This window comes from Lepisosteus oculatus, chromosome 22 (assembly GCF_040954835.1).
Source record: "Lepisosteus oculatus isolate fLepOcu1 chromosome 22, fLepOcu1.hap2, whole genome shotgun sequence".
Taxonomy (NCBI): Eukaryota; Metazoa; Chordata; class Actinopteri; order Semionotiformes; family Lepisosteidae; genus Lepisosteus; species Lepisosteus oculatus.
Window position 1 is genome coordinate 11,185,948 of NC_090717.1, and position 14,120 is coordinate 11,200,067.

General features: G+C 39.4%; 1 protein-coding gene across 3 annotated transcripts in view; it reads right to left on the reverse strand.

The window, feature by feature from the left end:
- Window positions 1-5,453: 5,453 nt before the first annotated feature.
- The window catches only part of LOC102697844 (rabphilin-3A), a 47,455-nt gene continuing 38,788 nt past the window's right edge, over window positions 5,454-14,120 (reverse strand). For all 3 annotated transcript variants that reach the window (XM_015366141.2, XM_015366140.2, XM_069182123.1), the window contains 5 exons: window positions 13,001-13,057; window positions 12,471-12,622; window positions 11,308-11,389; window positions 10,363-10,459; window positions 5,454-9,886 (listed from right to left, as the gene is read on the reverse strand). In XM_015366141.2, coding sequence (XP_015221627.1) covers window positions 9,756-9,886; window positions 10,363-10,459; window positions 11,308-11,389; window positions 12,471-12,622; window positions 13,001-13,057 — 519 coding nt within the window. In that variant the 3' untranslated portion in view covers window positions 5,454-9,755. The remainder of the gene's footprint in view (window positions 9,887-10,362; window positions 10,460-11,307; window positions 11,390-12,470; window positions 12,623-13,000; window positions 13,058-14,120) is intronic.

The window sequence follows — 14,120 nt, forward strand, 5'->3', positions numbered from 1 at the left end:
AGTAGCCTTGCATTAGGGCTATTTGCTAAATAATATAATAATCTGTAGGTGCAAATTAAGCCAAAGGTCATCAAATTGATTTGTGAAAACGATAAATAAAACAAAGCTCTTATTTTCCACATTCTTTCAAGGCACATTTATAGCATTTTACTGTCCCCCTAAGGCTTACATCAGTGCTGCAGAATAAATCACAGGCCTGCATACTTTCCAATGCAGAAGCCAACCTTAACTTTAACTGTCACTGACAGATAAGCTATGACAGAGTGAAAAATGTAAATACAGATTCGCAGGTTTACTTAGAACCACCACCTGCACCTTGACTGTTTGACTGTCTTTTAAAACTTTCAGCAACAACAGACACTGGTTACATTAATGTTGCAAAGAGGATGTGTGGACAATTTTACAGAGTTGCAAATACTGTAGTGTCTAGTTGAAACTCTAAGCACACATACAGAAAATAGATTTTAGAAGATCTATAGGGAATTAACTAGCTATGGCGTTAAAACTGATTCTTTTTTTTTCAAGTTTCTGGTGTGTGGCTATGCACTGAGAGGAGATGGATATATTTCTGCAGAGCTCCTTGCTGGATGTACAGTAGCAAATTAGATATACTTTTTAACACAAAACATGAACGTGACACTTTCACAATGGAATAATGTCATTTGTCGATTACTATGGATAAAATCTGCTCTCCTAGAACCAAACAAAGAGGACAAGAAGGACTCGATGTCAAATAAGAAGATGTGTGATTGTCCCAGGAAATTGTATTTGTTGATAAGGTAACAACAAACTTCGCCGAAATGCTTGACTCTAAGCTTGCAGCAATTCCAGAACCTGTTACTGCTACATCCAGCAAAATGGACTTGACGAAGAGAGTGGAGGAGGTGGCTCAGTGAGCCTCAGACATGGAAACAGCAGTGTGACAGCAGGCAGGAGAGTATTAGTGTTTGAGGCAGACCTGCACAGGACACTGGATCCTCTGTAAGACTGGGAAAACAGCAGCTGGCCAAAAAATCTGAGATTCCTGGGGCTAAGAAAGAATATTAAAGGAAACAATGCAGTCGTGTTCTTTTGAAAATGGACCCCCGAAACCCTCCGTATGCAAATAAAGGGGGATAAAATTAATCTGGAACATTGCCTCTGAATGAGACCCAGACGCAGACCCGGAGAAAGGAGAGTGCCTGAACCCAGGCATTGAGGAATAGACCCATCAGCTTACTAAATGTCAATATGAAAGTGCTAAGTAAAATACTGGCAGCACGTTTAGCCCAGGTGTGTTTCATTTTTAACATGCTTTCTTCTCCTTAGTAAGTGACTGTCTCTTAAAGACACTTTTTTCTTAGAATAGCGACTATAATAAGGAGAGGAATCCTAGTCATACCTTCGTAAGATGGCATACACCCATATACTTTCTAACCACTTATTCCAGTTCAGGGTTGCTGGGGAGCCAGAACGTGTCTTGGGAAGCAATGCGTGCAAAACAGGAAACCCCCTGGGGTCCATCACAGGGCACACAGACAGAAACACAATCTCACACCAGCGCCAATTTTCCCGCGAGCCAATTAACGTACCAATGTGTCTTTGGATTGTGGGAGGAAACCAGAGCACCCAGGGGAAACCCATGTAAAGATAGCAACTCAGGTCCAGAATTGAAGCCAGGGCCCCAGGACTGCAAGGCAGCCATGCTTACCACCGGACCACTGCGCTCTTCTAGACTTCAAGACTTCAAGACATGTTAAGCAACTTGAATCTTCTTCGCCTGGATCAGAGACAAGGTGACAAGGACTGGGGGACTCAAGCAAAAAGCAGTTAAGGAGCATTCATAATAAAAACTAGAAAGACATTCTTACCCAGGGTCTGCAGCAAACTTCCATCTTTACCAGTGAATCTGTGGCATCAAAATAGGGCTAACTGAATCATTAAGGACCAAAAGAGTCCATTAGTCAAATGAGTAAGACAAGCTAAATGACATCTTGCTGTATGTAGGATTGCCTGTGTTTTTTGAGGATTCTTTGTTGAGGATATCTCTCACTTCAGCCTACAGATTCTTTAGAGCTCAGTGCAACATTGAAAAGCTGCAGCAGGCAACTGTGAAAAAAACAGAATAAAGCAGAGAACAAGAGTAATATGATTATTTTTGTACCATTGTCAGTTTTGAATTAAACCAATTTTGTATTGAAGTACTTCAGTTGCTCCTGGGGAAAAAGTAAAAGCAATTAAATTACTGTCATCAAATTGTCGTGCTCCTGCCATGTCACCACCTGCTGTGCTTTGGAAAGCAGCTGCGTGAAATATTGAACAGAGAGCAGCAAAAACTCTGGAATACAAGCTCACAGCCACAAGTGAGATTATTGATCAGTCATATTCTGCTATACCATTAAGTACAATAAATGCTCTTAAATCAAAAAAGAAGAATGATTTTAAATTACATTTTTCCATGGGTTTTATATACTGTATGGGTAAAACTCCTGTTTCTTACAGTTTGAAAATTACCAACATGAAAACTGAAAAGATTTAAATTACCTGTGTAAAGGTTCATTGTAGTCTGAGAATTGATGCTATATTGTACATAGAGAATAAACTGTATGGAGAGATGTTAATACTTAATGGGAGGTCTGTGTTAATCAAATGTTCTGTCTTTCCTGTGGTTGAAGAATCAGAAGGTATGATTTTTTTCTCTTGCCTGCGAGAAGATAGTTTTGCCAAGGACTTTGTGTCCCAAAACATGTACCTGCAGCTGTGGGACCTGCCAGGTGTCAGGAAGAGGTCAAAGTTGAGAAAAAGCAGCAGAACTTGCAAGATAATTAGGAAGATGAAAGAAAATTTACTTAATATGCATTCATAATTGTGTTCTGTTAAGCTGTAATTAGATACTATGCCATACTTTTTTTTAACTTTGAAGTATGAAGTTATTCTCTAATGAGAATATCTTTGTCAACTAATTTGAGAAAAGCCTACGAATCATTAGAGTGTTCATTGTTTTCCTTAATTATACCTCCCTTCCCCGATGTTGGTGCCCTTCTGGAATCAATGTACTTTTCAATGTCTTGAATTATCTTGGCCACTACACACAGTACAGGCCTGGGTGGGGGTCTAGGATTATAGAGACCTCCTTCGACATCCCATTTGAACCTTCAGATTCTATATACTGTACAGTCTTATATATGTCTTTCTCAGCACACACAGTAAAATGTATACTACCATGGAAAAAAATTGAAAGTGACTGAACAAGTATAAAAAACATGAATTGGTTTTCTCAGCCTTCCAAAAAATGTAAAATAATAAAAAAATAAAAAGAAGACATGTTTACTGTAGTGTTTCAATACTACCAGACCTAGAATGTATATTATAATGTATGCTCTTATAATGTATGCAGTTTTCAAAAAAGTGTTTTTTTGTGTGTGCAATTTTCTGGTATTTATGGCCTTATACACCACTCACAATAAACAAGTTTAGGAAACTAAAAACAAACACGCATGCATGCTATAGAGAGGTGGGTTTAGGTTTCTGAATGGTCAGAATTCGCTGAATGACGGCTATTTTTTACCTATCAGAATAGCTTTTTTTTTAGGCCGGTCGATTTGAACATGCAGGGCTTTAGCAAACATCTTTGTTGTGGGATGTTTTGTAAACTCGTCATTTTTCATGGTAAAAAATTCCAACGAAAGCACTTTCTCAAGTAAGGTAAAATGTTGTTTATGTATTTTATCGAAATTTTGCTTTTGCGCTGTATTTATTTGGAGAACCGATTAATTATAGATATATTTTTACGCGAGACTGTAACTATAGAAAAGTTTATGTGCTTTATGCTGATGTATGTAGTTGTGAAACAGTTCTGAAAAGCTCAGGTTGCCTCGTGTTTTGCGATGTATAGTATGTGATGTTTTGATTTTGCTGGTAAAGATAAATGTTATTCAACCGCAGCATCTGTCTAAAGAGGAATTGTCGGCATTGCGCTATTAAATTGTTTATTACAAAATAGTTTCACTGCAGTGGAAACAATCTTAAAGTCGTGTTTGGATGATATTGTAGACCAATTGTATTCGCAATATTTTGAAAAACGATTTAAAAATGTTGTTTTTGTTGAAAGCAAATGCACACGCTGGGGGGCGATTATTTACTCAAAGGTTTCTTGATCACATCATCCTTGTGCACAGTATGTATTGATTTTCTTACTACACATAGACCAGTACTTTTAATTCTCTCTAAAATTTCTCAATAAAAGTATTTCTTACTTTTTTACTTTTTCTGAAGATCTTGTCTGGCTGTTTCTTGAACAATGGCATGTGGATCTTTGAACTTGAGGCTGCTCTTTACAAGAGTCACACGTTTCAACCTGCCAGCCAAACAACAACTGCTGGTTGCTCCTTGTCTGTTTCTGCATTTTATTTCTGGTGGTGCAGCTTGAAAACAAACCATGTGTATACAGCCCTATCAACTGGACTAATAGGTACCATGCATATCTCATGTAAAAACACACAGATCAATAGCAATTATTCATGTTCCACACATACTGTTTCAGTTGGTAACTCATAGCTCACTTCTGCAGAGACCACCACCTTGTTTTATCAAGCATGATTAAATTTAGCTTAACCCCTGTGTGGTGGCGGCAAAGATGAAGTTCCTTTAAAACTGATAGCAAAAGTAAAGAAAAGTGCATGCTACTTGTCCAGGTTAAGGCTGTACAAATGAAAGCGGAATCCAGCATTAAACTCGCACGGCTCTCGGAGAAGGCATGATTTACAATAACCAAGACCAGCCAGGGTGTTATCTTTTGGGAGTCAAGTAACCAGTAATATGACGTATAAATACCAGGAGAACACACCAATACGATAGACACCAAACACCAGCTCAGGACCATGGAGCGGACAGGTAGCTATGCTGCCATTCCACTTGACACTACAGCTGACTCTTGCATAGATTTTAAATATTTACTAGCATGTTTCCTATAAAAATGTGTGTAAGTGAAATAAAAAACCCGGAAATAGACAGCAATGTTAGAGACCTCTTTGTTTGCTGAACCAACATAGTATCACATGTGAAATCAAATTTCATTAGGCTTTCTAAGACTTAACTTGTGCATTAAGGGTTTGATGCAGAAGATTACTGCAAAATCTTGAAAGCACTTAAGGGCTGTGCTGTAAGAGTAGCAGTTCTGATTTCTGCTTTAGTATTAGTGAGAGAGTGATGTAAGAAGCTTTTGTCAGAGATTACAGAATTACAGGAAGCGTTTGACAGAGATTACAGAATTACAGTGAGTTCAACTCATGCTTAAAAAGAGTATGGACCGATCCTACCACATGATATTTTATGAAGATTTTTATCTCAAAATAAAATCTGGACTTCACTGCACAAGTAACCATGAGTTACAACAAAAATATTCTGAGAAACTATAATTCCTGGTCATCTCACAGTTAAAATAATTCATGCAAAGGAAAACAGATTCACATCAATACAGTTCCTTCAGTTTTTTTTTTATTTTCCACAAGTATGTGTAAACCATAGTGGTCATAAAGAAAAATCTTTACATGCTAATCCAATTGCAAACATTATAGGATATATTCCTCAGTGCATGCACTACTTATTTACAATAAGAGAAAATCAAATGTTCATTCAAACAATTGCATGAAAATGAATAACAGATAAACTAACACTGTTATAATATTATCAACTAAAGGAAATTGAAGGAAAAGACTAAAAGCACTGGTGAATGAATCCATTTTCGTAGCTGAGTGCACAAATCTTTCCCTTAATGACTCATTTGTCAATACCCTGAGAATTAAACAAGGTAGAATGAACAGAAACAGAGCATGATATTTCACCAATTACGGTTTCAGATGATGATGATGATGCTAATAATAATACAGTAGCTCCTGTATAGACAATAGGAAAAATTATATCTCTAGAAAAAAAGAGAATTTGCAAAAATGATCAATCCGTCTGTGATACATGTAAATTTATCACACACAGAGATTAATCAGCCATCTTTGCAAATAAACACTCTGGTGTTCATTCTGAACTTGCAAAATGGGCATAAAACTGCTTCAATTAAATGGACCAAATTTGTAACTAATTAAGGTATAGGCACACCAGTTGCTGGCTGGTTAAAAACCTCCACAGATATAGATAGTGAGAAACATTAACATTTCTATCATTCTTAAATTGATGCTTTAAGCTTATCTATTATGGACAGGTGTATAACATCAACAAATAATGTACTACAGGTCAAGGCTCATGTAAAGTTTTGTAGTGAAAAAGTTGTACAGAAAATAAAAAGCTTGAAATATAATATTATTTTAACTGATAAAAGTATTTTTTTAACTGTCATTATATTTGCCTTGATATTTAATGAGGAATGTGCAGTCCAACCCTTTCTGTACACTTTTCCTTTCATGTACTTGGCTAGGTACATTTCTCATTTCTATGCTATAAGAAGTTAGACCAGGAGCATCCGGCCCTAGGCCAGGAAAGCCACACTGTCTAATGGACTTCATTTCCTGCTGAACTGACCATTTAATACAAGACATGCAGAAGTATGGCTCTCCTGGACCAGCACTGGACACTTCTGAGCCGGACAACTCTTGTTCATCTACATCCTTTATGCTGGCACGTGAAATTGCTTAGGAGGACAAAATACAGTGATCTGACCACAAAGATGGAGGCTATACAAGCCATGACAAATTGTATTTTCAATTTTCAGTTCCTTTTTCTTAAGGTTCTAAAGTTTTATTACACTCAATCCCTTCAAACACTGTGCACTCAATACAAGAATCTGTCACCAGTGCCTTCTCTTTCAAAGAAAAGGAAAAACTGGTTTAAGGATTTAGAAGGTAGATACGAGACACATCAAGAAATATCACACAAAAAGAAATGCAGGATTAACATAAGATGTCCACATTATGGTCTACAAGACATATCATGCATAGGGTTTGTAGAACTTGCAAATTGTAATATAAAGTCTGAGGTCATTCCATTGTACAGTGTGTGCTTTCATTGATATGCAGTACTCGCCTATATATAGCACGCCAAAAGCATCTAGATTATGTCAAGAGAGGGACGGGTGAAAGCCTTCGCTCTATTAAGGGCTACTGCATGAATGCTCTGAGCACAAGATAATAGAAGCCAGCTGCCCATCAACAGATTTCATGCAAAATGAGCAGAACATTAATTTCTGAGGGACTGCTTATTCTGGATACGCTTCAGAACGGGTTCAGAGCCGTCTCATTCTACCGCAGTGATCTCGGTCAGAACGATCGTGTGCGAATCCTGGAACTAGCAAGGAAAACACTGGCTATTTAAAAAGCACAATAAAACTGGCCCTTTCCAACGTTGGCACCTTCAGAATGTTAATGTGAAGATTGTTTTGACGTGGAGAGGAACAGGATCTGTTAAACATAATAGTGAATTGACAACTTTTCCCACCTTCTTCCCCAAAAGCATTTTTTTAATATATATTAACATGTACTGTAGGCTACTGTAAGTACCAGTTAATTGCTTCCAAAATATATTCATTTTTTATATGTAAATAACTTTTTTCTCACACATCATGTGGTATAAAGAAAAAATATTTGAACCCCTAACACATTTATGGGAATTAAGGTAGCACTGCAGAATCTCACCCTGACAGTCAAGCATGGTGTTACAAGAAGCAAGCTTTGGGGCTGTTTTGTTGGATAGTTTGCCATCACCGACAAAATCACAATTTGCAGGTGTAAAATATACAGGAATATGAACCATCCTAGGGGGTTCACAAAACTTCTCTCAACACTGTGTGCTCTTTCAAATAGGGAGAGTGATGACTGGCAGATATACTCGTACCCATAGAGCTCCACAGTGCCAGACAGGAGAGGTGGACCAGTCGGGGGCGTGGCATCCCTCACTGACATCACAGTGGGCCTGCAGCCATTCAGCCACGGCTGAGAGGACCAAAGGTCAGTCCTACATCGTTACCTGCTCACCAAATGCTTGGGGAATCCTGGTCAGTTAGTTTGGGTATCCCTGTTAGCTTAAGATTTTTCTAGCTTCTCCTTGCCGTCTTTTACTCACAAGACAAGTGTTTAGTGCAATAAATGTTAAACTCCTGGCATCGGTGGTGCCAAAATCAGTGTGCAGCATGAGAGCTGAATCAGGCCTCTGCAGAGTCAAACAGTGTGCAAAGGGTGACCTGCTATGAAAGTGAGTGTTTCAGGGGAGGGTGTGCACAGTTCTCTTGCCTACCGTACTGGTATGAGCCTTCAGCACTAAGTTGAATACGATCATTGGAACATATTCCAATATGGTAAAGGTGATAATTGGAATATTTAAACTATGTATTCCTCTGAGGTGGATGATGTAGGATAGAAAGGAAACCAGTTTCAGAATCATAAATAACATGAACTGAAATGACTGATGGTGGTTGTTATTCTATTAAGATTACTCCATCAGAGTAGGGTTACAGATCTCCGGTCCTTGAGAGCCACACTACAACCATTATTATAGGTCACCCTTAAATGATACATTTCTAAATACTTGAAACAATTTCATTTTGAGCCCTCAAGCACTTGTAGCTCTCAAGAAATACTATAACTAAATGCATTTAAATAGCCCTGTTCATCTCAAATAATCCTAAAACACTAGGCTCTTAAAGCAGTTAATTTAACAAACTGATCAAACCGTGTACCCCAGATCTTTGCAAATAGTTTTTTTTTCAAGGGGGACCGGTAACCCCGCTGAGCCTCAGCTCCCGAGCACCAGGGTGGGCCACCCTTACTCCCCAACATTGGAAAAGTTGACCAAAAAGAGGCAGAGCACTGCAGCCAGCGCAGTAGTCATGAGAGCTACCCCTCTCCCAAGCATGAACTCCACTTGTACTCCCTGGGGTAGTTTAATGCAGCCAGCAAACACTAGAGGGAGAGGAAGCCCGAGCGAACCCCCTTGAACATGAACTGGGACCTAGAGTGAGTCAGCTGTTCTACCTCTCATGTCTCCATCCCAATCCAGTCCTGTGTTTGTGGCTTTACTGTCTGAGTGAAGAGTGAACACTCATGGGCCTGGCTCTGCTGCTTCATCATAGCTGTTAAACTCTTTTACTTCTCCTTTCTGGTGAATCGCAGAAAACAAACAGTTAAACTATACAGCCGGATCACTGACAGAATATCCATGACACACTGGTTAGGCAATAAAAAATTGGGATACGAAATAATGAGAGGGTTTCCTGACCCCTTCTGACTGAACAGAAAGAGCATCAGTTCATTGTGCCAACTGCCAGCCTGTGTAAAGTTTCATAAATTTTAAACGTATTTACAATGGAGAAACTAAACAGTACATTTATCTATTATCTAGAAATAATAGCAAAATAATGTGATTTTTTTTTGTTAGGAAGGCATAATTTCTAGCTGTAATGCTTCTGCAATGTTTATTTAAACTCTTTATTTGGGCTAAAATGCAAAGTTCGTGACCCCAGTTCACCCCCAGATTTCTAACAAAATATTGTGGCGAAAGGACTAAAAAGCTTTACACAACCCTTTCACTAAAGGAATAAGAGGAACCTTCACTTCTAATCACAAATTATCCATACATGAAACATGGTTAAACCTTTATGCACCAACTACTTAACACTGGGAGGGTGGCGACATCTTTCTTTACAGTGAAGTTTATCAAGTGTGAAGGGACCCAGCAAGAAATGGAAAGGCTTGAGCAGACAGAAACATTAGCCAGCGTGCTGGAAGACAGGAAAACAACAAGTCTGGAGAAACTGAGGAGGCATGCAGGGCTTCCTAATCGCTAGAGACGTGGTTCTCATTCAGCAGGGTGTGCCAGCGCTCGATCTTCTTGTCTTTGTTCTTGAGGCACTCATACCAGTGCTTCAGACGCTCTCCTTTAGCTGTGATTCCCAGCTGGCAGCCACCTGTGCAGAAGACAGGCGTCTCGGTAATACAGAGATATGAGAAGCACAGCACAGTGATAAATCATCTTACAGTATAGTGACTATTCGGATTGGGCTAAGTGGGTGGAGAGGAGGTGCCCAAGGGGAGATGCTAAGGTTGCATGACCAATTGTAGCCTGTTGTCTTAAGCTCTCTAGGTCTGGAGTTGCATTAAGAAAAGCCATGTGGCTGCTGTTGTGCTGGTGGACCAGTAGGTGACGCTCTTCCTTCTGAACCTGAATTTCAAATCCAGTGCCCACTTATGGAGACTGGGGATGCTGTAGGGGTGCCGTCATTTGGATAAGATCTTAGACCGATTATTTGGTACTGATCATCAGTGTGAGGCATTAAAGGGTGTTTTTTTCCCCGAGATGGTGAGCTGTATCTGTATGGGCTGTTTGGTAGTAAACGGTCTGGAAAACAACGGCTCGGTGGCGGCAGAGAGCTCCTGCACTTACCAATGTAATCATTTGATTTTCCAATATCATAATCCCACACGGAGATATCAAGGGATTTCTTGGCCAGTTCGCTGTGTTTGATTTCATAGGAGAATTCCTGAAACACAACAACATCGGTTTGTGGGGGGGAAACAAATCTTCATATTGTCACCTTTTTTTCTTAACAAAAAATGTCTCTTCATTTCTATTTGATGTCCTTCCTCAGTTTTCACTGTTGAAAAAGCCATGTGGAGAATGAGGAGCAGTGCACTGCCTCCTCCAGTGTCAGTGCCTTTCCCGATCTGAAACCACACAAGCTCCGCTTGCATTACAACTGAGCGAACGCCAATTTAAGGAATCATAAATTGGCGTGTCCCTGCAAAGTCACAGGCACCCAAGTGGAATTCAGAAACTCGTGTACCCTTATAGCCTACTTATGGGTGATTCTAAAAAACTGTCCAAAGACTAACAACTCAAGGGATCCTAAAATACAAATATGTAATAAAATATAACATTTTAGATGTTTGTTGTAATAGGAAATTAACACTATTTCATTGACAGTTTTTAATGAATGCATACCCCTTTGTTTCAGAATACAAAGCTAAAAGCCAATGTCATCATGCATTTACTGTATACTGTTTGAGTATTTATTATTGTATTAATGATTTATTAATACAATAATATTGAATTATTGTATCAATTTAAATGTATACAGAAATGCTTCTAGTATTTCATAAGCCAAACTCGGATGATTTCTTCTGAGGCTCCTGGATAGAGTTTACAGTACTCACAGCTAAAATACCAAGAGAGATTTTCAATTTTTCACTCTGTCAAGAAGTAAAATACAAGCAGGTGTTCTGATCTGGCAAAATCATTGCGTAAATGAAATTGGCACAAAAGTGTCATTAGTTGGGGAAAAAAACATGCATTTTCATTTTGTAACTGGAAAATAAAATTTCAGATCACCTCGTTGAATTCTGGGTTCAGAGTCTTCTTCTTAATCTGGGTTTTATATTTGGCTTTTTTCCCCATGTCTGGCTTTAGACAGCTAGAACAGAATGGAAAAGATGGAAAAAAAAATCATTCAAGTACACCTGAGTCGTGGTCCTGATTGATACCATTCCTAGCTGCATCAATATCCAAGCTTGTCCCCATCTCTGTCATGTGCTTGTGAACAATCCATTGCCCCAGAAGAGCACAGACGTGACTCTCCAGTGTAGTTTAAAGGGACATGTACAGTATGTACTACTCAGTGCACCTCTACGGCAGAAGGCAGGGGTTCCTAGGACCATCTTCCTCGTCGCCGAACTGTCTCTGTCTCGGCCACAGAGGGGAAAGTCCCTCCCTCCTGCAGACTGCTCATTGCCAATCCACTAAACCGCTGAATTATCACAGGCCACGCGTGCCCAATTCCAGTTCGCAAGGATCACAATCTGTTGGCTCACGTGAGAAGTGGAGTAACATAATAATGTTAATAATTGGATAGGTTTTCCATGTGATTTGTTAATTTTGCTCATCGCTGTTAAGATGATGCTTGGTGTAAATTACCAAAGCAGTCAAATTACAAGGCCTGGATGCTATAAATGTGACAAGTTAATAAGGCAAATCAAATCAGTTTGATAAAACAAGCACTGCATTTCATAAATTCCCTTAGCCATAATTCATAGTGATTCCTTGCTTGAAACCTTGCAGTATTTAATATACACACTTGTGTCTCTTGAAATCATCATAACTACAAAAACCTTTGGACAAGGGTTAAATTAGTTGAATTAAGGCATAACTGGACCAAGTTAAACCTTATGCAAAAGCTCTTAGCTGCTGCTGATTTAAAGAGACCAGCAAAATCTACAGGATTGTTGCCCACAAGAAGGCAACTCTGGGAGACCTGTTGTATACCGTATAGCATGTTTTTTAAAAGAGATCATAAGATTGAATTATTTATACATCCAGTAAAATGCTCTGTGAAATAAAATATGTTTTTTGCAGGCAGAGCATTAAGGGTGGCCGGGCAAAATGCTCCCTTGTGCACAACATCCTTGTCTGTGATGCCCTGTCCTGGCTCCCATACTGGACTGGTAATTACCTAGCACAATATTTTAAAAAAGAAAAGGCATATCCAGGGATCATACATTTTAACGAAGGGGTCAGAGTATCCGTTGGCATCCATAGCTGCCAGGTGGACACAGCGGATGATGCCCACGATGAGCCGGCCCTGCTGTGTGCTGTACATGAGAGACACCAGGATACGGCCCCGCTCCTCCACCTCACTGCCATCCTTCACCTGAGCACAGAACCAGAACATCCTGGGCACTGCACTGCTACACACACTGAACAGCACTCGCGATCATGTAAGACCAAAAGACATAACAGGTTCAAATACCTACCCCAACACAAACCCTCAACCCCAGTCGTAATCTTAACATGGTCCTTGACCCCTCCCGTGGTAAATACTACAGGTATGTATTACAAACACTGAGTTCTGAGTGCTGTGTCTTTTTTATACTGTACATGCATTATTGATTCTGTCACAACGTTAAATGTGTGTAAAGATCTAAGTACGCCCCCACTATGTAAACTAATAATCCTCTATAAAAATGTTCTCGCAAACTGGTGTGGAACTGCTAGCTGCTACTGCAGAATGGGTGTGAGCAATAGTTACCTCCTCCTCATAGAGAGCCATGCCACGGGCGGAGCCTGCTGTTCCAGCACGCTTCATCTGAGAACGATATAACAGAACCAAAATGCATACAAGAAATACAGTATATACAATAAAAAACTAATTTTAATGCAGCTATAAATCTTGAGTGTATTAAGGGATGCCCAAGTCTCCACAATAAACCCATGGTTGCAATCTCTTCAGCTCTGTATTGATCTCATGTGGATAATAAAATGCTGAATATTATATTCAATATATATTGTGGCAGAGAGTGAGAGGTTCTAATATTCTTCCCTGGGAAATATCCTGGGAGGGTACAGCTTACGGATTCTGCGGCTCTCAGCAAGTAGATAGAGCTCCAAAATCATTGATGGTTTTATGATGGTCAGGTACTGTGTGATGGAAGCAAAAGAAATGTGATAAAGAACTTGGGTAAACTTCAAATAATGAGGTGCATTTAAAACTGAGAAGAGGAGTCACTTCTTTAGTCAAAGGGTAGTGGAAGTACAGTATGGACGAAGTTCCACAACTATGTTGTTAAAGGTGATACCCTGGCTTCTTTCAAGAAGATTGGATGAGATATTTGGATTAATTCTCTACTAACAACCAAATAAGCTAGATGGGCTTCTTTTGTAACTGTCCTTACGTTCCTAGGAAAACTAAAACTAAAAACAAAGATCTGGAAATGAAGAGTCCTCTTCCAGTCCAAGCTTGCCAGGTGCTGATGTTCACTTCAGTAATTAAAAATCAGTTGGAACAAAGGCCGCAAGACCAATAATTCATTGCCCTCTTGCTCCTCTACAAACTTGCACTGAGGGACCAAAATGAAAACACATGTGAGGTCATTAGCATTTTGGGACTGCAGCAGACATTTAGCTTTATCGTAAGTGTGGGCCTACGCCCTCCTGACTGTAACAGATGTAATGTACAGTCTGTTGTCCCAGTATGTTTGGTTATATAGTGTATATAGTAGGTATCTGTGTGAGTGAATAAAGGTATTCTCATTCATCAAGAAGTCTGCTAAACCAAAGTGAGCGGGTGTATGCCAATTGATGTCAAAAACACTTTTGGTGAGAATCCAACTGAATGAATTCTAGCACAGAATTCTGAAAACCATTGAACA